Below are 25074 nucleotides of genomic sequence, written 5' to 3'. Positions count from 1 at the left end.
TACTGGTGTCACAGTACAGGCTGATAAGAAACTGAGGCCAACGTTGCCAAATGGGACCAACGTTGCCAAATGGGACAAAGAGAATGCCTAGATTCTCACTTGGTTCCACAACTCTGTACAACCAAGCATTGGTATGAACTTTTCCAAGTATACTACAGCTAAGAAAGTTTGGGATTACTTGAAGACTATGTATCTCAAGTCCATTTTTGCTAAGCAATATGAGCTCAAGATGACTATTCGCACTTCCACACAACGGGATAAGTTAGTTCAGAAATTCTATAATGAGATGACTGCATATTGGGATTAGCATCACTTTTAATTATTAACCCTATTTAATGAATCTTTATAATATTAATCACTTGTCACTTGTCCTTTCATAACATAGCACAGTTAACAGTTCTAGCTCTTCGGATCCAAGGCATGACAAATTCCACAATCACAAAGGTAATAGAAACAAAATTTACCAGCAATCTTACTTTTTCCCACTTAAAATTATGTATTAGACAAACAATCTGCTTTTGTGTGCTCAAAACTTTGTCAAAACCTAAAATGTAGTTTTATACGAGTATCCATGGCACCATATATGCAGATGTTGTTCCACCAAATTGAAAAGGTAATTAAAATTTGCACCACGTACAGAAGGTTTGCCATTGATAAGCAAAAGGGTAGTTGTGGCTCCCAACAATAAAAATGAAAGACCTTAAATCAAGGATGCTGCCTAGCTCATTGTTTAACAGTTTAAATGGAATTGCAAAGTTATGAAATGCACAAGAAATATTCATCTAGGCACCTTATATCCTTCATGGTTGTATACCAAACTCATACTTTCATCTAATCCTGTATAGAAAGAAGAAGCATACTGCATAGTTTGACCTGCCACTTAATATGTTGAAATCAAAATCAACTCAGAAAACAAACTGCAAGTTTTAAAATTGGTCCTTTAATGGGTTGAGTTTCTCTATCCTAATTGTCAGAAACATGCATTTGCATTTGTGAAAACTAAAGAAATGGAAAAGTCTGCATCTTTAGCGTAGTAACTCTTTCACGAATACAAAATTCATTCAATCATTCTATAACTTCACGAACAAAAAACTAGCACTGTAGCGCACCTCAGTTAATCACTTTGATTATGAATGCAACACAGCAGATGGATTTGGGAGTACACAGTTTCGGCCAGACTGTTTTGTAGAGTTTTAGCATTGTTTTGAGAATGCTGCTATAAAAATGAATAGGCAGAAGGGAATGCGTTTCAGGGTATATAAAATAATCACAACCTTTGTTATCAGAATCTTACGATTCACGATTCAATTCACGATTTTTAATCTATGGGTTAATCTCTAGTGAATCACAATCGATAATCGATTAACGATTTGATTCACTTTTTACGATTCATGCAATTCTTGAAACTATCATTTTTGACATATTATGATTTTTTGTTTCTCTTTTTTTAAGTTAAAATGACATAATACAACTTCTAATAGTATTTAGTATGAAAATAACCAATATATATACATATGATTTGTTGTTATTTTGGAGATCAAGGAGCTTTTAATAGGATCCAATCAAATTCAATCAAACCCAACATGTTTTTAACATTTTCTTCTCATTTTTTTTTCCGTTAAAAAAAATCATAATTTATATTCTAAAGATGTTTAAGGTTAAAATAACTTCAATATGAATTTATCTATTGTTATTTTATTGAAATAAATATGCTTCAATATTACATGGTTGAGGTTAGTTAAACCTAATGGTTCTGCAAGTTCTTTGTTATTGGGTCATTGTTACTTCTAAAGGTATGTATGCTTATAAAATATCAACCTCATTCTTAAGTTATTGTTATTTGAAAATTGAGAGTTTTTTTTTGTTTTCTTTCTTTATTAAGAACGGTTGATAAGCAATATCTAAAACAGGGAAAAGGTAAGATGGTAATCTTACATAAGAACTAACTTCACCTATTAGACCACATGAACATTATTCAAAATAACATTTTCATTGATTTAAGTCTAAATATTTTATATTCATAAGATATATTTACCATACAAGTGTGTAGATATATTTTTCTAAGTAATTTAAAAAAAGTGACTGAATCTTTACAAATCACGATTTGGTAAAAGGTCATTTCAATTCACAATTTGACAACTATGATCACAACATAGTATGTAATCTTCCATCAGATTAAATTATTTCAGTTGCAGCAAACAACCATGCAAGCATAGTCCTGTTGGTTTTATTAAATAACATTTCAGCCCTCTGGAAAGTAATGAACAAAAAGAAACTCTGATTTTTTTCCTCTAAGAAGTTTCAAATTTAATAAAAGAAACAAGAGTAGTTCTACTCTAGCCCAAAAGTTAGACCCACTTCTGAAACCCAATGATCTGGTAGTCTATTCGAATATCTAAGGCAACTTTCTCTCTCTCTCTCTCTCTCTCTCTCTCTCTCTCTCTCTCTCTCTCTCTCGTGTCTTCTCTAATCATCAGCCAATCATCTCTTTTACACAGCAGACTTCTATATCATTTTCCAAGAAATAAATAAGGAGCTATGGTACTTCATTCCTTTATGTCCCATAGAAGACCATTGTGGTATAGTATAAAAGGGCTCTCAATCTTTTGGATACATAGAAAAGTAGACAAGGTACCTATGATACAAGAATGGCTCACTCTTAATCTACAAAGCTTTGCAAGATACCTAACCAGATTCTTGGTTTTTGATGCAATAAGCAAATGGAAATGATGTTCACAGTTCTAAGACTATTTTCAAAGTGTAATATTTAAAAGTCAATTCAATACACATTTCTGACTTCTGTTCCATTTTTTCCATTTTTGTGATGAGTATATTTTCCTTTTTTCTTTTTAATTTTAGCATTCCATTCTTAGCACATGCATCTTACATCTCCTACAAATATGTTATAATCAACTTTAATTCTCTTACCTAAATCTATTTACCATGCATCTAAAAGCAAGGTTGGTTAACAAATCTAGTACAAAACAAATATAAAAAGAAGAAAGAAAAAGGATGATCACAGACTTTTTGATAGTTGAGGAACATAAACCCAAAGTTTAGAAAATTCAACTGATGCTGACCTGATGATTAGGGTTTTGGAAAACAAAACTCTTTGGTTTCTTCACATACACAAATCCATCAGTCGGTTTCAAGATACCTGCCAAAATCTGCATAATTCAGAAAATCATTACTTTTACATAGGAAAAAAAAACATGATTTTGTTAAACAAACTTACCAGAAAAGAGTTTTAATTGAACAAAATTGTGCCAGTTACAGTTTCATTTATTGCACAAAATGCTTGAACAGAATTATGCAAAAAGCACATACTGAAAGCAATTTAAGAAAGAATAATGTTGCAAAAAGTGTAAGTACTTTCAAAAGGGTAGATTTTCCACAACCGTTTGGTCCAAGAAGCATCCAAAACTGTCCTGAAGGTATGCATAGTGAACAGTCCTTAAGAATTGACACAAATTTACCCTGCCCTGTGGTGATTGAGAAACTCAGATTCCGACACTCAATGGCAAATTTTTCATTAACAGCATTCCTACAGATGTAGAATGAAACATAGTTAAAAACAAAAAAATCCAAGTAATATAATACACATCCATATGTTAATGTGCATATATGTATTGAGAGAGAGAGAGAGAGAGAGAGAGAGAGAGGTTTGAAAAAATGCCCAGCTCAAAAACGAGAGTGAGAGAATTGGTTCAGGGTTGAGAACCTCGTGGAGGGTCTAGTGGAGGGGAGGGGAGGGGAGGGGAGGAACTAGAAAATGGGGTGAAGAGGCAGGGATGAGAGCAGAGTGATGATTCAATTTGACATACCAGCTCTGTTTTTCTTCTAACAAAATTCAAGTACCCAATTGTTGGAGAATTTGAAGGTCTTTCCTTTTTAGGAGACTCCAATCATAGTACCCTCCTATATATATTTTCTACTCTACGGGGAAATGTTTCAAATGATACATAGAAACATTTAAACATTTTTGTTCACTTTTTCTATTTTCTTTTTAGAAAGAGAACTACTAATTACTGGCCATTGAGCGCTTGGTAACCTTGATGTGTGTGTAAAAAGTATAATGAAATACAAGAAAAACACATGGAAATATGTGAAATGTGTATTGAAGTCCTATTTTACTTAATCATTATTCGTTCCTTAATTGACGCCTTTAGCAAGACCCCTAAAAAAATTTCATTTCAGTAAGTGCCAAATTTCATCATTGTATGCTGAAGGTCACTGCAAGGTTATTGGATTCTGTGTCTGCTTCAGAAGAACAACTTTCAATACAGAGGGAAAATCCATACCCTCCAGAGATTATAGTCTTTAGTTGACCAACAATCGAGCTAACCGGAATGTATTTCGATTGCTCTTAATGTTGCCTCAAATGGTTATTAATTTTTGGTGAATATTTTTCATATTTAAATCAATTTTTTAAACTAAAAAAATTTAACTAAAGTATGAGGAGAAAAAAAAAATACTAGAGCTAAAAAATAAGAATTGAAAACTCAAAAACTGTTTTTGAAAAATCATAACCGAATAGAGTGACTAGTAATTCATGGTAACATTGGGAGACAAACAAAATCACCCACAGTCACTACCAATCACCCATGTTGTCAGTGAATGTTCACCATAAGCCAGTCTATCACCTACAGTCACCACTGTTGTGAATGTGCATCCACAACAGTAAGTAGATACTTGGAGAAGAAACTAGGAGAAGAAACAAGAGCTTAATTCAGACTTTCAGTAGATTTCTCGCATACAACAGTAAAAATTATTTTCAAAGAAAAAAAGTGTTATCATCATAGTAATTAAAAGCGCAGTAATAAATAAATTTCACTAATGCAAATTACCATTAAACAGTGCAATTTACAATAATCTACCAAGCAATTAACCAAAGCCTAATAGCATATGAACCTATCAAATTTAGAAACCAAAGAACTTCAAACGCTAGAGTTTTCAAAAACTTTCTTTAATTTTCTGCAAACCAAAAGATATAATGGATAACCTCTCCAGATCTTCCCCCAACAGGACATTCACACAAACAACTTGCATCAACTTCCTTCTCATTTGTCAAGGTAGCATTCTTGTTGAAAAATTGATAGCAACTGTATTCCCACGTGGTACTTCCTCAACAGTTTCTGAACTTCTTTCCACCTCTTTGAATGGCATCAGCGCATAAAACCACATTACAAACTTCATAGCAACTTCGTTCAAAAAAAAAAAAAAACTTCATAGCAACTTCCATCTCATTTGTCAAGGTAGCATTCTTGGTGATAAATTGATCCAGAACAATCATAGCAACTGTATTCCAACATGGTACTTCCTCAACAGTTTCCCACCTTATTTCCCATCCAAATAACAGTTCCCTGTGGTAAAAAATAGCAGGAAGGTATGCCTTGATGTTGCAGAGAGGTACCCAGCTTCTGAATTTCCTTAAACAAATTTCTGATTCAGAACCCTAGCAGTTGGAGCAATGCAGCATGGAAAGATTTGGTCACCTCTCTGAATGGCATCAGCGCACAAAACCACATTACAAACTTCAAAACAAATAACAGTTCTGTCCACCAAATAACAGTTCTTTGCAGTAAAAAATCAAGAAATTTCCAAACACCATTTCCCCCTACAGCACCTTACAGCTTGACCTCATACTCAAAACACTGAACCTTGTACTGAGAGAGTGGTGAAAGGACTCTTGCCTATAGGCTTACAGGAGTATTTATACTAGATAAAGTCTTGGTCACCAAGCATAATTGGAGACCAAATATAAGAAACTAATTAATTAGGATAGTACTAGTCTTGGTCACCAAGTATAGTTGGAGACCAAATAATTGTTAGAATAGGAAAGAATATTTGTTATTTAATTTATTTTTTCCTTAATTGATGTAATGGGCTAGCCCATATTTTATACCTTATGGCACTTCTGTAATTACTCAGTATTATCAATATAAAAGGGGATGAGGTCTAACCTATTCCCTAACTCTCTCTTCTCTAAACTTACATGTATCAGAGCCAAAACCCTAGCCCATCGCTCTGTTGCCCTTCTTCTCACCTATCGGTAGTTCTATCTTTCCAACAGACCTGTCGGCAGTACCTCCAGGCAACCCATAGCCCCGAATCCCATACCCAAGTCTTTGGCTCTCCTCCTGCACTTTTCGACAGTCTCTTAGGCTTAGTCGGCAACTTCTCTAAGCTTCTAAGGGCCTGTTGGCAGTCCCTCTGCCCATTTAGGGGCTTGGCAACAGCTCCTCTGGCCTACGTGGCCCCTGTCGGCAGCCTCTATCTACCTCTGTTGGCCTTCTTCCTTCGTCTGTAATGGTTGTTCATCAAACAAGGTCTGGTTCGTCTGTAATGGTTGTAATGGTTGTTCTTTAAACCTCTTTTTTCTCTTAAACACACACCAAAAAAAAAAAAAAAACAAACAAACAAACAAACAAACTAGTGATGTAAGAAAAAATAAAATTAAAAATATATATATATATATTGATTCTTAATTCTTTATGAGTTTTTAGTTACTGTTGTGCTTGTTCCTCCACTCTCATCTTCCGGGTTTGTGATTGGTATTGTGGTTGAGGAATAGTTAGTAGCACCTCCATGGCAGATTTAACTAATGAATCTACTACCTCTCAGCCCTCTCAAGGTGAGAGTTTTGTCATCCCTTCTACTATGACTGATAACCTTACCCATGGCCTTAAAACCACCACATCTCCATTCAATGGTCAGAACTTCCTAGCGTGGTCGTAGAGCCTGACTATTTTCTTGAAGAGCAGAGGGAAGATGGGATACGTTAATGGGAGGGTCCAGGCATCCAGTATCACAGACCCTCGTTATGACCAGTGGCTGATTAACAATTCTCTAATTATAGACTGGTTGATCCATTCTATGGTTCCGGAGATTGGCAAGGGCTACTTGTCTATGGACACTGCCCAAGATATTTGGGAGGCCGTAACTGCTACTTATTCCTGGAAAGGAAACTTCTCACAGACCTTCGAGTTACGTTGCTCCATTGAAAGATCGGTACAAGGTGAACAGACTATCCTCCAATAATTTACCTTCCTTAGCAATGGATGGAAGCGACTTGATCACTTTCAAGATTACAAGCCTGTCTATCCTATTGATTCTGCTGGTTACCGGAAGTTTGTAGCGCAAGAGCGGGTCTTCAAGTTCTTGAAAGGCCTAAATGTGGAGTATAATCCGGTTCGGAGTAGAGTACTTGGATGGATGCGCTTTCTTCTCTCCAGGAAGCCTTTGCTTTTGTGTAGAATGAGGAGAGTCGCCGGTCTACGATACTTCCTTCTACCACCACTGATCGTTCTGCTTTGGTTTCTGCACCTTCCCGAGCTGGGGAGCATATGTCTCATGGTTCTCGTCCTTCTGAGAAGGATAATCTTTTTTGTGACTACTGCCATAGACCTCGACACACCCGAGAGACTTGTTGAAAGCTGCATGGGACTCCTTTTGGTGGTTGCGGAGACCGTCCTGGTACTCGCGGGGGTAGATCTGGCCCGTCTCGAGGCCAAGGAGCCAATGCTCGGGCTCATCTTTTAGACACGATTGAGCCACCACCTTCATCTCCCGTTGTCTCACCGGCTGCTGATGTTTCGGGGTTATCTGCCTTAAATTTTAAGATAGCCCTTCACCATTTGCTAAACTGTCGTGCCTCCACTTTTGCCACAGGTGCACACTCTTCTTCCTTTGCCAATTCAGGTAACTTGGCTTCCACCCCATTTACATTACTATCTCATACCACTGTGCCATGGATTATTGATTTTGGTGCTTCCGACCATATGTCCGGTTCCTTTCATTTATGTCAAAAAAAAGTGTGTATTGCTGAAGGTACTATGTTGTCTATATCTGAAAAATGTTTAATTCATGTCACATCTTCCTTTCCTTTCCTTATCCTCTGTCCTCCATGTTCCTAATTTTAGTGTTAATCTCTTATCTTTGAGTCGTATTACTCGTGATTTGAATTGTAGCGTGACGTTTTTTCCTAATTATTGTCTTTTCCAGGACCATATCACGAGGAAAGAGATTGACAGTGGTAGAGAGGAACATGGTCTCTACATTCTCGATCAGATAGATAGGCTGGCTCACTCATCTGTTCAGTTACCATCCACCAAGGAAGACCTCTAGCTGTGGCACCGTTGTTTAGGACATCCCTCTGTTTTACTACTTAAGCATTTATTTCCTTTTGTTTTTGAGAATAATAGTGTCTAATTTTTAATACGAGTCTTGTCAACTTGGGAAACAACGAGCTTCTTTTGCTCCTATTAATAAAAGTTAGGTTCCATTTACTTTGATTCATTTTGATGTTTGGGGTCCCTCACGTTTGTGTCTTTAAAAGGTCAAAAAAGGTTTATTACTTTCATAGATGACTATTCTAGGGCAACTTGGGTCTATTTGCTAAAAGATAAAAGTGTAGTGTTTTCTGTATTTCAAACTTTCCATAAAATGATTTGCACTCAGTTTGGGTCTATCCGGGAAATGTTTAATTCATGTCACCTCTTCCCTTCCTTTATCCTCTGTCCTCCATGTTCCTAATTTTAATGTTAATCTTTTATCTTTGAATCGTATTACTCGTGATTTGAATTGTAGCGTGACGTTTTTTTCCTGATCATTGTCTTTTTCAGGACCTTATCACGAGGAAAGAGATTGGCAGTGGTAGAGAGGAACATGGTCTCTACATTCTCGATCAAACAGACAGACTGGCTCACTCATCTATTCAGTTACCATCCACCAAGGAACACCTCTGGCTGTGGCACCGTTGTTTAGGACATCCCTCTTTTTTACTACTTAAGCATTTATTTCTTTTTGTTTTTGAGAATAATAGTATTTGATTTTTAATGTGAGTCTTGTCAACTTAGGAAACAACACCGAGCTTCTTTTGCTCCTTCTATTAATAAAAATCCAGTTCCATTTATTTTGATTCATTTTGATGTTTAGGGTCCCTCACGTTTTGTGTCTTTAAAAGGTTCAAAAAGAGTTTGTTACTTTCATAGATGATTGTTCTAGGGCAACTTAGGCCTATCTGCTAAAAGATAAAAGTGAAGTGTGTAGAAATTTAATGTATAAAGAGAAATAATTGTTTTATTGATTAATTGATGTGTTGTTATTACAATTACAAGGATTCCTATTATATAGGAGTGTGTTTGGGAGTAGGTGGAGAGTAGGTGAAGTGGAGGTGGTAGTGGTGTAGTGGGTTAGGTTTAGTGGAGTAGGTGAGGTGGTAGTGGTGGTAGGTTTATGGTAGTGGGTTAGGTTTAGTGGAGTAGGTGAGGTGGTAGTGGTGGTAGGTTTATGGTAAATTCTAACAGCCCCCCGCAAACTCAAAGGGGAGAGGAACTAACCAACTTGAGTTTGGAGATAGTAACAAAACAAGAAAATACATAAAAATAAAAAAGGATAGGAGACACTGTATGGTCGTGTCAGACCGTTGGTGAAGACACTGAAAGGTGGTGTCATAACGTTGTAGAGGACACTGTATGGGGGTGTCATAACTTTGTAGAGGACACTGTATGGGGGTGTCATAACGTTGTAGAGGACACTGTATGGTGGTGTCAGACCGATGTAGAAGACAGTTTATGGGGTCATGTCGGACCGTTGTAGAAGACAGTTTATGGGGTCATGTCGGACCGTTGTAGAAGACAGTTTATGGGGTCATGTCGGACCGTTGTAGAAGACAGTTTACGGAGTCTTGTCGGACCCTTGTAGAAACTAACCGGAATCTATGTCGGGACAGTTTACAGAGTCTTGTCGGACCCTTTAAAAAAATACACTGTATGATGGTGTATATAGGCTGCCCAAATATATATATATATGGATATATATAGTGAGCCCTCAAAAGTCGCGCCCTCAAAAGGCGCGCCCAATTCATCAAAAGGTGTGCCGGACATGATGGCGAGGCACGTGAGTGCCTTGGTTGGCGTGCCCGTGTGTCGTCTGGCGGCAAGTGGCGCGCGATACGCGTGGCTGCCTCGGCTATTTAACCAAGACGAAGGTTGAGGCTGAGGCATACCATTCTGAAACCTCTGAAACCAACCCTTCTCTGAAAAACTCTGCCTCTTCGGAGAGAGAAACTGTGGAACACTTTGTAGCCCAGAAAATGGCTTCATCTTCCCGGAGTCTGCTCACTCTCTTTCCCGACCTCAACGAGTCAACAAGAGAGAGAACTGGAGCGGTGGCACTGGAACCTCAACCGAGTGCCCCGGAGTTTACTCCGCTGAACTTTCCGATGCGGTCTGTGGAGCAAAGAATGGCAGTGCAGTCGGATGTGGAGGCCAATCAGTATACTCTGAAGTCATGTGTGGAAACCATGACTGCGGTCACAAACTTGTCGCACCGGCTGCAGAGCAGGACAAATGAGGTGCAACAGTTAAACTCCCAGCTGGCTCTGCTCCAACGCATGTATAAGGATGTGCGAGCAGAGATAAGTGTGCTAAAGGCGGAAAATAAGGAACTGAAGCGGAAGGCCACCGTGATGTTCCGTTTTGGAGGTCCGCCATATGCTGCAGTGGAGGAGCAGGGAGTAGTGATCATGCCCAGTGGAGTGGGAAACACGGAGGCAACACCGGCAAGGGCCACCCAGGACGGAGGCAAGAAGAAAAGACCGACGGCAGAGTAGAGAAGAAAAAAACCCCGCCTGTGGATGAGGTTGTTGTGTGTGGGTTGTTTTTTTTTTTTTTTTTTGTTTTTTGTTTTTTGTTTTTTGTTTTTTTGTTTTTTTGTTTTTTTGTGGTGTAAAATGGTGATCGGGGTGAGCCCCGACATGATAAAATGAGTTTGGTGTGCAGTTCGTCTTCTTTTTTTGTTTTTTTGTTTTGTTTTTTTTTTGTTACGTTGAATATCAGAACAAATAAAAAAAAAGAGAGAGTGTTTGGTTTGGAAGGGTAATCAAAATAGATTTGTGGGTGTGTGTAAGGGTGGATAAAAAGGGTCAAAGAGCACATGGAGTCTGAGTGTGTGCATAATAAAAAATAATAAAAGGAGTGAGTGGAGAGAGGGTGTTAGTGGAGGTGATAGTGGGTTAGGTGAAGTGGAGTGTGTGGTGAAGTGGAGGTAGGTGAAGTGGAGTGTGTAGTGGAGTAGGTGAAGGTAAAGATGGGAAATTCTAACAGCCCCCCGCAAACTCAAGGAGGATAGAAACTAACCAACTTGAGTTTGGAGTGTTTTCTGTATTTCAAACCTTCCATAAAATGATTTGCACTCAGTTTGGGGCAGTTGTCAAAATTTTGATTTTTTCTGATAATGGGGGGAATATCTTGACTCTGATCTTGCCAGTTATTTCATCACTCATGGCATTATTCATCAAACTTCCTGCACTAATACCCCTCAACAAAATGGTGTTGTTGAAAGGAAAAATCGTCATGTCCTTGATGTGGCCCGTTGTCTATCCTTTGAATGCGTGTTCCTAGGGATGAATGTCCTTGATGTGGCCCGTTGTCTATCCTTTGAATGCGTGTTCATAACATTATTTGGAAACTTAATCTCTAACAAAATAAGTAACTAAATATACTAAAATCCTAATTAAACTATCAATAAAATAAAACATACATATAAAATTACAAAATAAATAAAATTTTCATGTCACGTTCCACATCAAATGGTAGTGGATAGGTTTTCTAAAACAGTCCACTTTATTCCTTGCAGTAAAACAACTGATACTTTACATGTCGCTAAATTGTTTTCCACGGAGGTTGTTAGACTACATGATTTACCTAATTCTATGATGTTTTATAGAGACGTTAGGGTTGTTAATTACGTATGGAAGATACTTTGAAAATTGTTCGACACTAATTTGAAATGTTCTTCAGTTTTTCAACCCCAAAAGTTTGGGTGATTTGATTAGATGCGTTGTGGGTGACAAATTGGGAAATTTGGATTAGTGTTACCAACTACATAGTTTGCTTACAATAGTTCAGTCAATCGGTCTACTGGTAGTCCTTTTGAGATTGTTCAAGGTATACCCCCAGACCAGCCCATTGACCTTATTATATTGCCTCTTGACGTTCATCCCTATGAATCAGCTGAATCTTTTTCCAAATACATTCAATGACTTGAATGTCAATATTAGGAAAAATATCATGAGTAATGACAATTATAGACTTGTTGCTGATGTGAATCGTAGGAAACTAAAATTTAATGAAGGGGACCATGTCAGGGTCTGTGTGCATCCTGAGTGCTGTCCTACGAATTCTTTCGAGAAATTTCATGCTCGAGCCACTGAACCTTTTCATATCATTTGAAAACTTGAAACCTAATGCATATTTACTAGATTTTCCTTCATCTACGAAAATTAGTCTCGTTTCAGTGATGCCAATTTGTTTGCTTTATGTTAGTCATGTTGTCAATGTTAAGAATTTGTTTTCTTACCGAGGCACTTTAAACCTCCCACCTTGTCAACAGGTTTGCCTACAAGATTTCCTTCTCTATCAGTGCCATTTTGTCCTTGTCCTCGAGCATCTCTATAGTTTCATGATGCTTAGATTGACGAAGCTCTTGACACTCGGGACGTTGGTTCTTTCCACGGTTATAGCCGCTATCTTTTTAGACGGAAGAATCGCCCAGACACTGATTATACATGCATCACATAGGATGAGTTTTGTCGTCTTGATCCCAAACTTTTGGAGCATTATCTTAGTCATGACTCTCCTAAGGAGAGTCCTCAGCTGGGGAGAAATGATGGGGATCAAGGAATAGGAGGCATGAAAGCATATTTAATGCGCAAGAGGCATCATTTGGAAACCTAGTTTAACTTTAGGAGATTTAGAATTTTAAGTTTAATTTTCTTATTAGTTATGGAACACACACACACATATATATGGGGATAGCATGAGGAAAATACTTGTGTTTGATGAATGCATATTAATTGAGAGTTTTTTCAGAGCCCTATTTGTCATTTCGTCTACTCTAGTTCTACACCAAGTAGTAGTCAGTTTCTATGAATATCATAATAGTAAATGGAATCACCTTTTAGGCTAGCCTACTCCAGACATAGAATTCACTTACCCAGGCACCACCCACCACCCCAAAAAGTGAATGTATAGCAACTGGAAAACAGAAAGAATGCTATAGGGTACTCAGAAATAAGTATGAAATCCAAATTCATATCAGACAATCAAGTTAGAAAAACATCATTATCCACTTACCGACTCTTGCCTAATGATCCAAGAGCACAAAGCTTCACAGGCTGCCTTGTCTTTTTTGGAGGTGTCCCCAAATCACTAGGTATTAACTTTGCATAAATCGGTCTCATCATATTATCAATCCAGAGATATACTGTAATAGAAAGAGCAAGCCGCAAAGACCAAACCACTGCAGTTGCAATGGTAGAGTAAACTTCAGCAGGAACTGTACTCACATGACGAACATCAACATTAATCAGTTGTTGACGCAACTTTCCCCAAACATCATTCCGGCAATCAATTGGCATACGGTCAACCACATGGTGCCAAAAGATAAGTTCTTTCTTTGAATCTCCTGGTCCTTCCATTTTTTCATCTTTGTAGTATGGGAGAATCACTGCAGAGATTCAGAAAAGGACAAGTAATTAAAAAAAATTGACAGTAGAAAGAAGAAAATGGAAATAGTTATATAGTTTTTAAGTGATGATAATACAATCCAAATGCAAATCAAAGATCAAACTGAGAGAGAGAAGACAAATGCCCCAACTAGGGGTTTTACCCCCAAGGGCTAGAGAGAGAAACCAAGCTTTACTCCAATCACAATGTATATTCTTTAATCAAAAACTAAGTACAATGGAATATTACATCACCTATTTATAGAGTACAACTAATTGGCCATTTAACAAACACTTAACCTATCTATTCTACTACATCAGATATGCAACTATGTCAAACAATAATTATGTATTCCCAAGCCTAAGCAAATGGAATCACAAGAACCACCCAATGACCTAAGTCAGATTATAATGGAAATGCTGAAATTCTTAGAACAGATGTACACTTCGATGCAGAAACAAACTCGTATACAACAATATCATGGAATACATGATGAAGCACATCAGATAACATATACATACATAATAGATTGACATACAATAGAAATGAATGCAATAGTATAAAGGCTTAAAGATGAGCAAATTAATGAACGTCAGTTCCGGATGGAAAGGATTGGGAAAAGAGGAGGCCGAGAAGGGAAAGTTAAAAGTAAGATTGTAAAGTAAAACTTTCACAGATTAATTTCAGTATTCCATTTATCATCAATTCTGGAGTGAGTAAATTTAAAGGGGAACTTAGCACTCTGCTTGGATGGGGTGATTTGGTGAGAAAGAGAACTCTTGATCATGTTAGGTTTATAAATTAGGTCCGACATAGGAAGCAATGCTAAGAAAGAGAACTCTCTTATTTTGCCCATTTCATTTCTCACCAAAAGTGGTGTGATTTGGTGAGAAACAAGTTGATTAGCTATAAAATAGGGCAAAACTCATTTTACTCCCCTGTGGTTTAGCCCCAGAGAACTGTTGGCATATTATAATCACCGAAAGTCACTTAGTATTTTATTAGCCGAAAGGCACTAGGGTCTGTAATCATTGTTATGCCCTCAGGGATCATCTTGTAATTGTCTTGTTTGTAAACCCTAATCTTCATTTATAAATAAGGGGTGATATCTCATCATACCCTAAGCTGATTATTCAAGCTTCATGGTATCAGAGCTGAACCTATAGGGTTTCGGCTCACCCTCGTTGGTAGACCTTTTCACCAACAACACTCTAGGGTTCGAAGCTTACCTGGGTGGATCTTCCTCAGCCGTCTTCCTCAGTCGATCTTCCTCAGTCGATCTCCTCAGCCGTCTTCCTCAGTCGATCTCCTCATCCCCTCAGCTCGTCTTCCTCAGCCATCTTCCTCGTCGACCTCCTCTGTCGATCGTCACTCGGCCGACAGCACCGCAGCTCGGCGACCTCCTCCAGCCATTTCGTCGCTCGTCTTCTTCGTCGTCCTCAGCCTCTGATCTCACTGTGGTATATAAATATATATATATATACCTATATATCCTGATATATATATAAATAGAGCCGGATATATATATAGTTATATATAAAGACATGTATAATAAATCAACTTAGAATTAAAAATAAATAAATAAATAAATAAATATGAAATAAAAAAATATATATATATATTCAAAAAAAAAAAAAAATCATTTCTTAATTTTTTGTTATGTCTTTATAGTGGTCATTGTGCCTGTTATCTCACTACCACCTTCCGGGTTTGTGATTTCTACTAGTTTGTTGTGGGTTTGGTAGTATTGTATCCATGACAGATTCCACTAGTGTGTCCTCTTCGTCTCAAACACCAAAGAGTGAGAGTCTCATTCTACCTACTACCATGACTGAGAATCCCAACCCTAGTCTGAAAATCACCACCTCTCTATTTAATGGTCAGAACTACCTAGCATGGTCTCAAAGTTTGACTTTGTTTTTGAAAAGCAGAGGAAAGATGGGGTATGTTGATGGCAGGATACAGGCACCTAGTACCACTGACTCAGGTTATGGCCAATGGGAGATTACCAACTCTTTGATTATGAGTTGGCTTATCCATTCGATGGTTCCAGAACTTGGTGAGGGCTACTTGTCTATGGAGACTGCCCAGGACATTTGGGAGGCTGTGGCTGTTACCTATTCCCGCAAAGGAAATTTTTCACAGGCATTTGAGTTGCGTCGCTCTATTGAGAGCACACTTCAGGGGGAGCAGACTGTTCTTCAGTACTTCACTTTCCTCACCAACGGCTGGAAACGCCTTGACCACCTGGAAGACTATAAGCCCGTTTGCCCTACTGATTCTGTCGGGTACAAGAAGTTCATTGCTCGGGAACGGGTCTTTAAATTTTTGGCCGGCCTAAATATGGAGTATGATCCAGTTAGGGGTCGAGTTCTGAGTATGGACACCCTTCCTTCACTACAGGAGGCATTTGCCTATGTACAAAATGAGGAGAGTCGTCGGTCAGCTATGATGTCCCCTGTCTCTACTGACCGTTCCGCATTACTGTCTACTCCTCGAGATGGCCTCAGCCTACCTCCTCCGTCTGCTGCTAAGGAGTCTGTATTCTGTGATTATTGCAAGAAGCCGCGGCATACTCGTGAGACATGTTGGAAGCTTCATGGGACTCCATCTGGGGGTCGAGGTGATCGGTCAGGTTCTCGAGGAGGTCGGTCAGGCCACTCTCGAGGACGTGATTCCTATTCCCGGGCTCATCAGTCTAGTGCCGTTGATACCCTTGATTCTAATTCTACTTCTGTTACCCAAGCTTCTGATACTGAGCTGGAGGATGCTTTGCGCCAATTGTTGGACCGCCGATCTTCTACTGCTCTCAGTACCGCTTCCTCGTCCTTTGCCCGCTCAGGTAACTTAGCATTTGTTCCTTGTGCTTTCCTGTGTCATACATCTTTGCCTTGGATTATTGATTCTGGTGCCTCAGATCATATGTCTGGCTCCTCTGATCTTTTCTCTGCCTATAAGCCCTCTTCAGGTCAGGACAAAGTTAGGATTGCCGATGGAACCGTTTCTTCCATTTCTGGAAAAGCTTTAGTCCAAGTCACTCCTACCATGCATCTATCTTCTGTTCTCCATGTTCCCAAGTTTTCTGTTAATCTGTTATCCTTAAGTCGTCTTACCCAGGATTTGAATTGTTGTGTGACGTTTTTTCCTGATCATTGTCTTTTTCAGGACCTTGTCACGGGGAGGACGATTGGCAGTGGTAGTGCAGAAAATGGTCTCTATTTCCTAGATCAACCGGACAAACTTGCTTATTCTTCCACCACGTCTCCTACTACCCCCGCTGATGTATGGTTGTGGCATCGGCGTCTTGGGCATCCCTCATTTCATTTACTTAAGCATTTATTTCCTTCTAGTTTCGCAAATCATCATGTGTCTGACTTTCTTTGTGAGTCTTGTCAACTTGGAAAACAACATAGAGCTTCTTTTGCTCCCAGTTTGAATAAAAGCTTAGTTCCTTTTTCATTAATACATTCTGATGTTTGGGGTCCCTCTCGTGTTCTGTCTGTGAAAGGTCATCGCTGGTTTGTTACATTTATTGATGATTTTTCTCGTGCTACTTGGGTGTATCTCATGAAAGATAAGAGTGAAGTTTTCTCTGTGTTTCGCACTTTTCATAAGATGATTTGTACTCAGTTTGGGGCCACTATCAAAATATTTCGTTCTGATAATGGCGGGGAATACATAGATTATGGGTTAGGACAATATTTCTCTACTCATGGCATTATCCATCAGACCTCTTGCACCAATACCCCTCAACAAAATGGGGTGGCCGAACGCAAGAATCGGCATCTTCTTGACATGGCTCGGTGCATGTGTTTTTTTATGAACGTGCCTCAACCCTATTGGGGCGACGCTGTTCTCACCGCTGCCCATCTTATTAATCGTCTCCCTACCCAGGTCTTGGACAAACAGGCTCCGCTTCACGTCCTCCTCGGTTCTCAGTCCTTGTTTTCTATTCCTCCCAAAATATTTGGTTGTCTGTTTTGTCCATAATCACTCTCCCTCTCGTGGTAAGTTGGACCCTCGCTCCCTCAAGTGTGTTTTCCTTGGTTATTCTCCTACTCAAAAGGGGTATAAATGTTACCACCCTTCTTCTCGTAAGTGGTTTGTGTCCATGGATGTCACTTTCTTTGAGTCCCAGTCCTATTTCTTTGAGTCCCAGTCCTCTCCGGTGTCACCGTCCTCATTTCCGGGGGAGCCTTGGTGTGAAGTGAGTCCTGTGTCTCCTATGGTAGAAGTGAGTCCTGTGCCTCCTATGGTAGAACCAGTTGTTCTTGCACCCCCCTCTTCTACTGGAACTATAGAACCCACTGTCACCAAGAATAAGGATGGGCATGTTTATGTCCGGGACATCGACAGAAAACAAGTTAACTGGATACAAGGGACCGTTTCTGCTACTCCACTGCCATCTCCTGCTTCTGATGAGAGTCTAGGTAACTTTGAATCTCGTGAGTCCATTGATCTTGATGTTCCTATTGCCAAAAGGAAGGGTGTGAGATCTTGTACTCAACATCCTATCTCACAGTTTGTATCATACTCTCATTTGTCATCCTCATATAGAGCGTTTGTGTCCAATATTTCCTCTGTTAGCATTCCTAACCATTTTCAGGATGCTCTTGCTATCTCTGAGTGGAAACTAGCCATGATTGAGGAAATGAAAGCACTTAGGAAGAATGGCACTTGGGAATTGACTGAGTTACCTACGGGCAAACGACCTGTGGGCTGTAAATGGGTATATACTGTGAAACACAAAGCAGATGGGTCTATTGAGCGTTACAAGGCAAGACTTGTGGCAAAAGGGTTTACTCAGACATATGGCATTGATTATCAGGAGACCTTCGCACCCGTGGCTAAAATGAATTCAGTCAGAGTACTTCTCTCTCTAGCAGCTAATCTAGATTGGCCGCTTTATCAGTTTGATGTCAAGAATGCTTTTCTCCATGGTGACCTCGAAGAAGAAGTATATATGGACATTCCTTCGGGTTTTGAGGATCATCAAACAGAAGGGAAAGTATGCAAACTTCGGAAGTCATTATATGGTCTCAAACAGTCTCCAAGGGCTTGGTTTGAAAGATTCACTCAGGCTATGTTTAAATATGGTTTCAAACAAAGTCAGGCAGATCACACATTGTTTGTGAAACATTCCTCATGCGGTAAGACTACAACACTTATTGTTTATGTAGATGACATAGTTCTTACAGGCAATGATAGTGGGGAAATACCTCTGTTGAAGAAATACTTAGCCAAAGAGTTTGAAATCAAAGACTTGGGAAGCTTGAAGTATTTTCTGGGAATTGAAGTTGCTCGCTCTAAGGATGGGATATTTATCTCACAGAGAAAATATGTGCTTGACCTGTTGAAGGAAACTGGGATGCTTGGCTGCAAGGCATGTGCCACCCCACTGGAACCCAATCAAAAATTGGGAGATGATGAAGGAGGGGAAGTTGTGGATAGGGGGAGCTATCAACGATTAGTGGGTAAGCTCATTTACCTATCTCACTCCCGTCCTGATATTGCTGTTGCTGTCAGTGTAGTTAGTCAGTTTATGCATGCTCCTCATCAGATTCACTTTGAGGCTGTCATGAGAATCTTGAGGTATTTGAAGTCTGCTCCTGGTAAGGGTCTGTATTTTTCAAAGTATGATCATCTTCGTGTAGAAGCCTATACAGATGCTGACTGGGCTGGGTCAGTAACTGATAGGAGATCAACTTCAGGGTATTGCACATTTGTCGGCGGCAACCTAGTTACTTGGAGGAGTAAGAAACAAAATGTGGTTGCCAGGTCAAGTGCAGAAGCTGAGTTTAGAGCTGTGGCACAAGGTGTGTGTGAACTTTTATGGATCAAATTATTGTTGAGTGATCTAGGTATTGCTCAGACGGACTCCATGCGGTTATATTGTGATAATAAGGCCGCCATCAACATTGCTCACAATCCAGTTCAACATGACAGGACAAAACATGTTGAGATTGATCGCCACTTCATTAAGGAGAAACTCACTAGTGGTACCATTTGTACTCCTTTTGTTCAGTCTGGTGAACAACTTGCTGACATTCTCACCAAGGGAATTGGGAATAAACCGTTTCATGACATATTAGGCAAGCTGGGCATGAGAGATATCTTCGTACCAGCTTGAGGGGGAGTGTTGGCATATTATAATCACCGAAAGTCACTTAGTATTTTATTAGCCGAAAGGCACTAGGGTCTGTAATCATTGTTATGCCCTCAGGGATCATCTTGTAATTGTCTTGTTTGTAAACCCTAATCTTCATTTATAAATAAGGAGTGATATCTCATCATACCCTAAGCTGATTATTCAAGCTTCAAGAACTTCACCTCTTTTAAAAATAGTCGATTACCCCTCATGTCGTTTTGGACAGAAGTGTGACACTGACACCGTTAACCTTAAACATAAAACGACCTTAACACCCATCTTTTTCTCTTTCTTTTTCCTTCTATCTTTTTTATTATACAATTAATTTTAATTTAATCACAATTAACCAATTAAATAATATATAATCACTTAATTTCTCTAACTTTTAACTTTATTTCTAATTTAATATCATATTACATTATATTATATAATAAATAATATACAATATATTTACATATAGATATACACATAGTGCACATACACACCTACACACTGTGCATATATTTACCAACTGTGATTATACAAATTGATTTTTAATTATACTTGTGTATATGCATACTACGTTACGCGGACTCCTTGAAATTTGGAGGTACCCGTGTCGACACGACACGGGTATTGATCCGAGAAACGGCCGGGATACGGCCCTCTACAAATGGATACGGCTCTATTTTGCTCTAAATGCAGAAGAAACGAAAGAGAGGGCAAAGAGAGTACCTGGTCACTGGCTTCGATCCTCTATTCGATGAATTCGATCTCACACCCTTCGACTTCCCCTTCGAATTCGATGAGCGGGGCATGGCCCCTTCGACTTCGACGAGCACTACCGTAAAACGAGCTTCGATCTATCTTCACTGGCTTCATCTTCGATGATCTTCAATCTATCTTCTCTCTCTCTCTCTCTCTCTCTCTCTCTCTCCTCTGTTTTCTCTTCTCTTCTCTCTTTCTCTCTATTCTGCTCTCTCTCTCTCAAACGATATTTAATTAATATATATGTCATATATCAATAAAAATAACTATTTATAAATCATATTTATTTATAATATATATATGTCAATTAAAAATAAATTATATATATATAAATAAATTTAAAATATTATCAATAAAAAATAATAAATATATTTAAAAAATAACTATTTAACTCATTTTCATATAATAAATATATTTTCAAAAAAATTATTTAACGTATCTCCATACCCGTATCCAAATTTGGACCCATATCCACGTATCCTCAATTTTTAGTTTTGAAGTGTCCGACCCCCGGATGTGCACCGGCACCCGATATCGGCACTCGAGTCCATGTAACGTAGTACGCCTATATAAACATTATATATACATCTGGAACAGATCTGAGCATTTTGCATTCGAAACAAGTTGTCAAGCATCAATTTCCATATTGTAGGCATCAAGTTTCCATCTTATGACTAGCCATCTAAGTCCATAAATCTATTTTTCACAAATAAGAACAGATTCATATTGGAAATAAAATTATATTGTCAAAGATATCAGAAGATATGAAGATATCAAAATATATGAAGATCCCATGATTTGTGAATATTATGATTCTTTTGTATCTTTGATTTATTTCAATTCCTTAACTAAATGGATTTGATTGTATCTCCCACTCTATATATATGGTGTATCATGTAAACAAGAGTATCAAATTAAGTGAATGAAAGATATAGTCCCCTAGGGCTTTGTGTGTGTGGATGTAGGCCAATATTAGCCGAACCACATTAAACTTTTGCGTTCTTTCTTTTCTCTTTTCTGCCTCTATTATCTCTCCATATTCAACCTTAATGCTAAAATCCAACTACTCACAGAGGTGTAGGTGAAGGGAGAGCGAGTGGCAGTGGTGATGGGATGGTGCCAAGGCGTCGCGGGGATGTGCATAAGGGGAGAGGGAGTGCAGCGGGAGTGTAGTAGTGAGTGGGTTATGGGAGTGTGGGTGTGGGAGGAGAAAGTGGCAGCAGCACTGTGATGGTAAGAGAGGGTTACAGGGGTGGCGGGGGACAGAGGAAGAGGAAGGGGTAGCGAGGGAGGCCAATAAAATTGGGGAAGAAGATGATTAGGGTTAGGTTTTTGAAAGAAGATGAAACTAGGTTTCGGCGCACGTCACAAATTTTGTCAATTTGAACGGACTTATTAACAGTAGGGAGAATATTGTAAAACGGTCAAAACCACATGAGGGGTAACTGGCTATTTTAAAAGACAAGGGGTGAAGTGCTCCAGGCTTAAACCACATGGGGTAAAAAATGAATTTCCCCCTATAAAATATTTATAGTAACAAGATTGTCCCTTAAAATACAAAGAAAGAAAAAGAAATCTCACTCACATCCCTCTCTCACATGCTTTGCTTTCTTACCTATCCAAACATGATAGTGGCAGACCACATTCAATTCATTTCTTTTCTTTTCTCACCTCACAATCCGAATGGGCTGCGAGTCCTAAAACTTTCATAAACTGATGTCAATCAAGCAATGTAGCTATTTAATTAAATTGAAAGCAACTGGAATGTATGCAGGTTGAAATCCAAAATGCTTTGGACGCGTGGACAAGAAAAAAAGCACTTTGATTTCTAAGGGCGGCAGGCTTCCTTTCATTCAATTGGGGTTATCTAGTGTTCCTATTTTATATCTTTGTTCAAAATTTCGGCAGGGTGCCCAATAAAATAGAGAAATTAATGAAAGACATTGTGTGGGAGGGTAGTGACAAGGGATGGGACATTTTATCAGTTAGGGGATGGTGTACCTTCCAAATAATAGGGAGCTTGGGAGTCGGTAAAATAGTAGCTAAGAATTTGGCTCTTTTTGGTAGTGGTTAGGAAGGTTTCTAGTTGAACAATACTGATTACGGTACTCTGTTAGTAGGAGTATGTGTGGGTTGCAACCTGATGGTTGGAATTCTAAAGTAGTTGTCAGGGAAAGCTCTTGAGCTCCATGGAAATGTATTTCTCAGGGATACTCCCATTTTCTTCAGCTTGTTCATTTCAATTTGGGTGATGGGAAGAATATTTGATTTTGCAAAGATGTGTGGAAAAGGGAGGTGACCTCTACTATTTATTCCATAATTGGTATTGTTTTTCGCGAAATCAAAATGTTTCTATTGCGTCAATATTTCCTTCTTTTGTAGTGCCGATCTCGTAAAAATTCAATTTCTTTAAGAAGTAGAACGATTGAGGCTCACGAGTTGACATCTATGCCATATATTCTTCATGATGTTTCTTTGACAATGTAACGGATAGGAAGATTTGGTTTATTCATCCTTTCGAAGTGTTCTCTTGTAAATCCTTCTTTGATAGTCTTATTGATAATGCAAATGTATCACTTTTTAATTCTCACTAAAAGATTTGAAAAGCATTAGTGCCTCTGAAAGTTAAAGTATTTACATGCCTTTGGCACATAAGAAGCTCGATACCAATGATTTGATCCAAACTAATTGTATTTTGTTCCCTCAATAATGTATTATGTGTAGGACGGATGAGGAGAGTAATAATAATCATTTTTTGAATATTCTGTGAATCTGTCGCTACGTCAACTATTGTTTTCTCATGGTAAACAAAGTTTTTAAAAACATGTGTACCAATTATGCTTTTTGCTTTCACCAAAAACATAAACATATTTATTTATTTTTTTAAAACAAAAAACAATAAACTCTAAACGTTACCAAATGGCACCAAATATCTGCGTATCTATTTGTCTACAAATTAGAGACAAGTGTTCAATTTGAGGTAAAACTAAGGCATGTACATACCAGCTAACAAAAAGAAAAAAAAAAATGCAATAAAGAAGTAACTAATAAGTAGGGAGAAGATTTTCCAACCTGATATTGTCTGCCCATTATTTGAGTACTCCATAAATTGGACATTATTTGAGTTGAAAAGTCTCAAAAATTGACTGTAGTCAATTCTGTGTGAGTTTTCAGGGTCCCACTCTGATCCCCTTAATTTTCCCCGCATCGTCAGCAACTTCCTGCTCCAATCTGAAGTCATAACAAGTTGCCTTTCTAACTGAATATTAGCCTTTCTCCCAAGCTCTTCCAATTTATTTATGTGTTCTCTCTCCACATCCTTCAACTTCTGGAAACCCATGCAATGTATATAGACTTTTAAATGATTCAGATTATAAAACTCTCTATACTATTATCTATGTGAAGACTTACGATGGTGTTAATGTCTCAAATTTTGGGTACTCCTATAGTTGGTGTTTATGTAAAAATTATATTAAGAGGGATTGTGACTCAAAACCAAGATCATGCGTTTGATAAAGAAGGCACTTACCACTTGAACAACACATACAAGCATTCCTCTTTGTCATTATTCTTACAATATGACTTTTTTTCGAGTTGCACATGCATCACTACCGCTAGTTTGTCCATAAGCAAGCTATCTACCAATGTCCATAAAATAGAAACTAATATCACAAATCAGAAAGTAATATCTGCCATAAAACAACCTACTGACATCCTGTTTGTTGGTTGGTGATCAGATAAAATCTCTCATAGTTTAGTTGTTTTTTTCATTTATGTTTTTTTTATTTTTTTCATTAGAGGCAAACAAGGCAATGCAAAACCAGGGCAGCAGTGTTATTTGAGGGGGGAAATGAACTAGTGACACACCTACCTCGAATAGCTGAGTTGACTGGGAGTCGTCTTCTTCATATTCTTCTTGTTGTTGAAGTTGAACAGAGCTCAAACTGGAAGTTGAAACTCTACAAGTAGAAACCCTGAATTTGAGTTTGTTGGGTTTGGCGGTAAGTGTTGTAGAATTGGACATAGAATGTGAATTTGTTATGAAAACATGCCTCGAAGAAGATAAAAGAAATTGCTTGACTAGGATTTTACAACAAGGAGGACACAAGGGTTTTGCGAATGCCGCCGTCGCCGTCGCCGTCGCCGACGCGTTCAATGTCATTTCTTATCTCTTCAACAATCAATCTGCTCTCTCTCTCTCTAGTTCCTTCTCTCTGTTCTTATTTCCCTCTCTTAACCATCATTTGCCCGTCTATAGCCTCTCCCTTAACCTGCGCTTTCCCACTCGCTCCCCTCTCTTCCGTTTCCCTCTCCTATTAACTGGTGATACCCCCTTTTCGTATTAACACATATTTAATAAAATATTATTTTAATAATAATTATATTTTTAATTAAAATAATTATATAAAAATATTTTTTATGTGAAAAAATTAGTCTAGAGTCCCCCTCCCACTTTTCGTAATAGAAGAGATCCACAAAATTATTTTTTGATGTCTAAGGTCCCTAAACATATATCAGAGAAATTTGACTCTTTATCTCTCTTCCTCTACTGCAGAGCAGCCACAGACCGAATCATCGCCAGTAAACTTGGTCATATGACCTAGAATTGAAAACCCTAGCTTATCCGCACTCGACTCGAGTGAGGATTTGTGATCGAAACCTACAAAG

At 38.5% G+C, this 25074-nt stretch overlaps 1 protein-coding gene across 5 annotated transcripts in view; it reads right to left on the bottom strand.

Annotated features, from left to right (window-relative positions):
• Window positions 1–24738, bottom strand: part of LOC114305859 (ABC transporter I family member 10) — a 34988-nt gene extending 10250 nt beyond the window's left edge. For 2 of the 5 annotated variants that reach the window (XM_028250997.2, XM_082886290.1), the window contains exons 1-5: window positions 24278–24738; window positions 23479–23734; window positions 13140–13512; window positions 3373–3544; window positions 3081–3167 (exon numbers count right to left, since the gene is read on the bottom strand). In XM_028250997.2, coding sequence (XP_028106798.2) covers window positions 3081–3167; window positions 3373–3544; window positions 13140–13512; window positions 23479–23734; window positions 24278–24568 — 1179 coding nt within the window. In that variant the 5' untranslated portion in view covers window positions 24569–24738. Of the gene's footprint in view, window positions 1–3080; window positions 3168–3372; window positions 3545–13139; window positions 13513–23478; window positions 23735–23935; window positions 24045–24277 lie in introns of all 5 variants that reach the window. The other 3 variants (XM_082886287.1, XM_082886292.1, XM_082886283.1) reach the window with 3 other exon arrangements.
• Between the last annotated feature and the right edge of the window lie 336 nt (window positions 24739–25074).

Source organism: Camellia sinensis, chromosome 1 (genome assembly GCF_055761805.1).
Source record: "Camellia sinensis isolate YWXY chromosome 1, ASM5576180v1, whole genome shotgun sequence".
NCBI lineage: Eukaryota > Viridiplantae > Streptophyta > Magnoliopsida > Ericales > Theaceae > Camellia > Camellia sinensis.
Note: the sequence above shows the minus strand (reverse complement) of the source record. Positions and strands in the feature narration are given on the sequence as shown.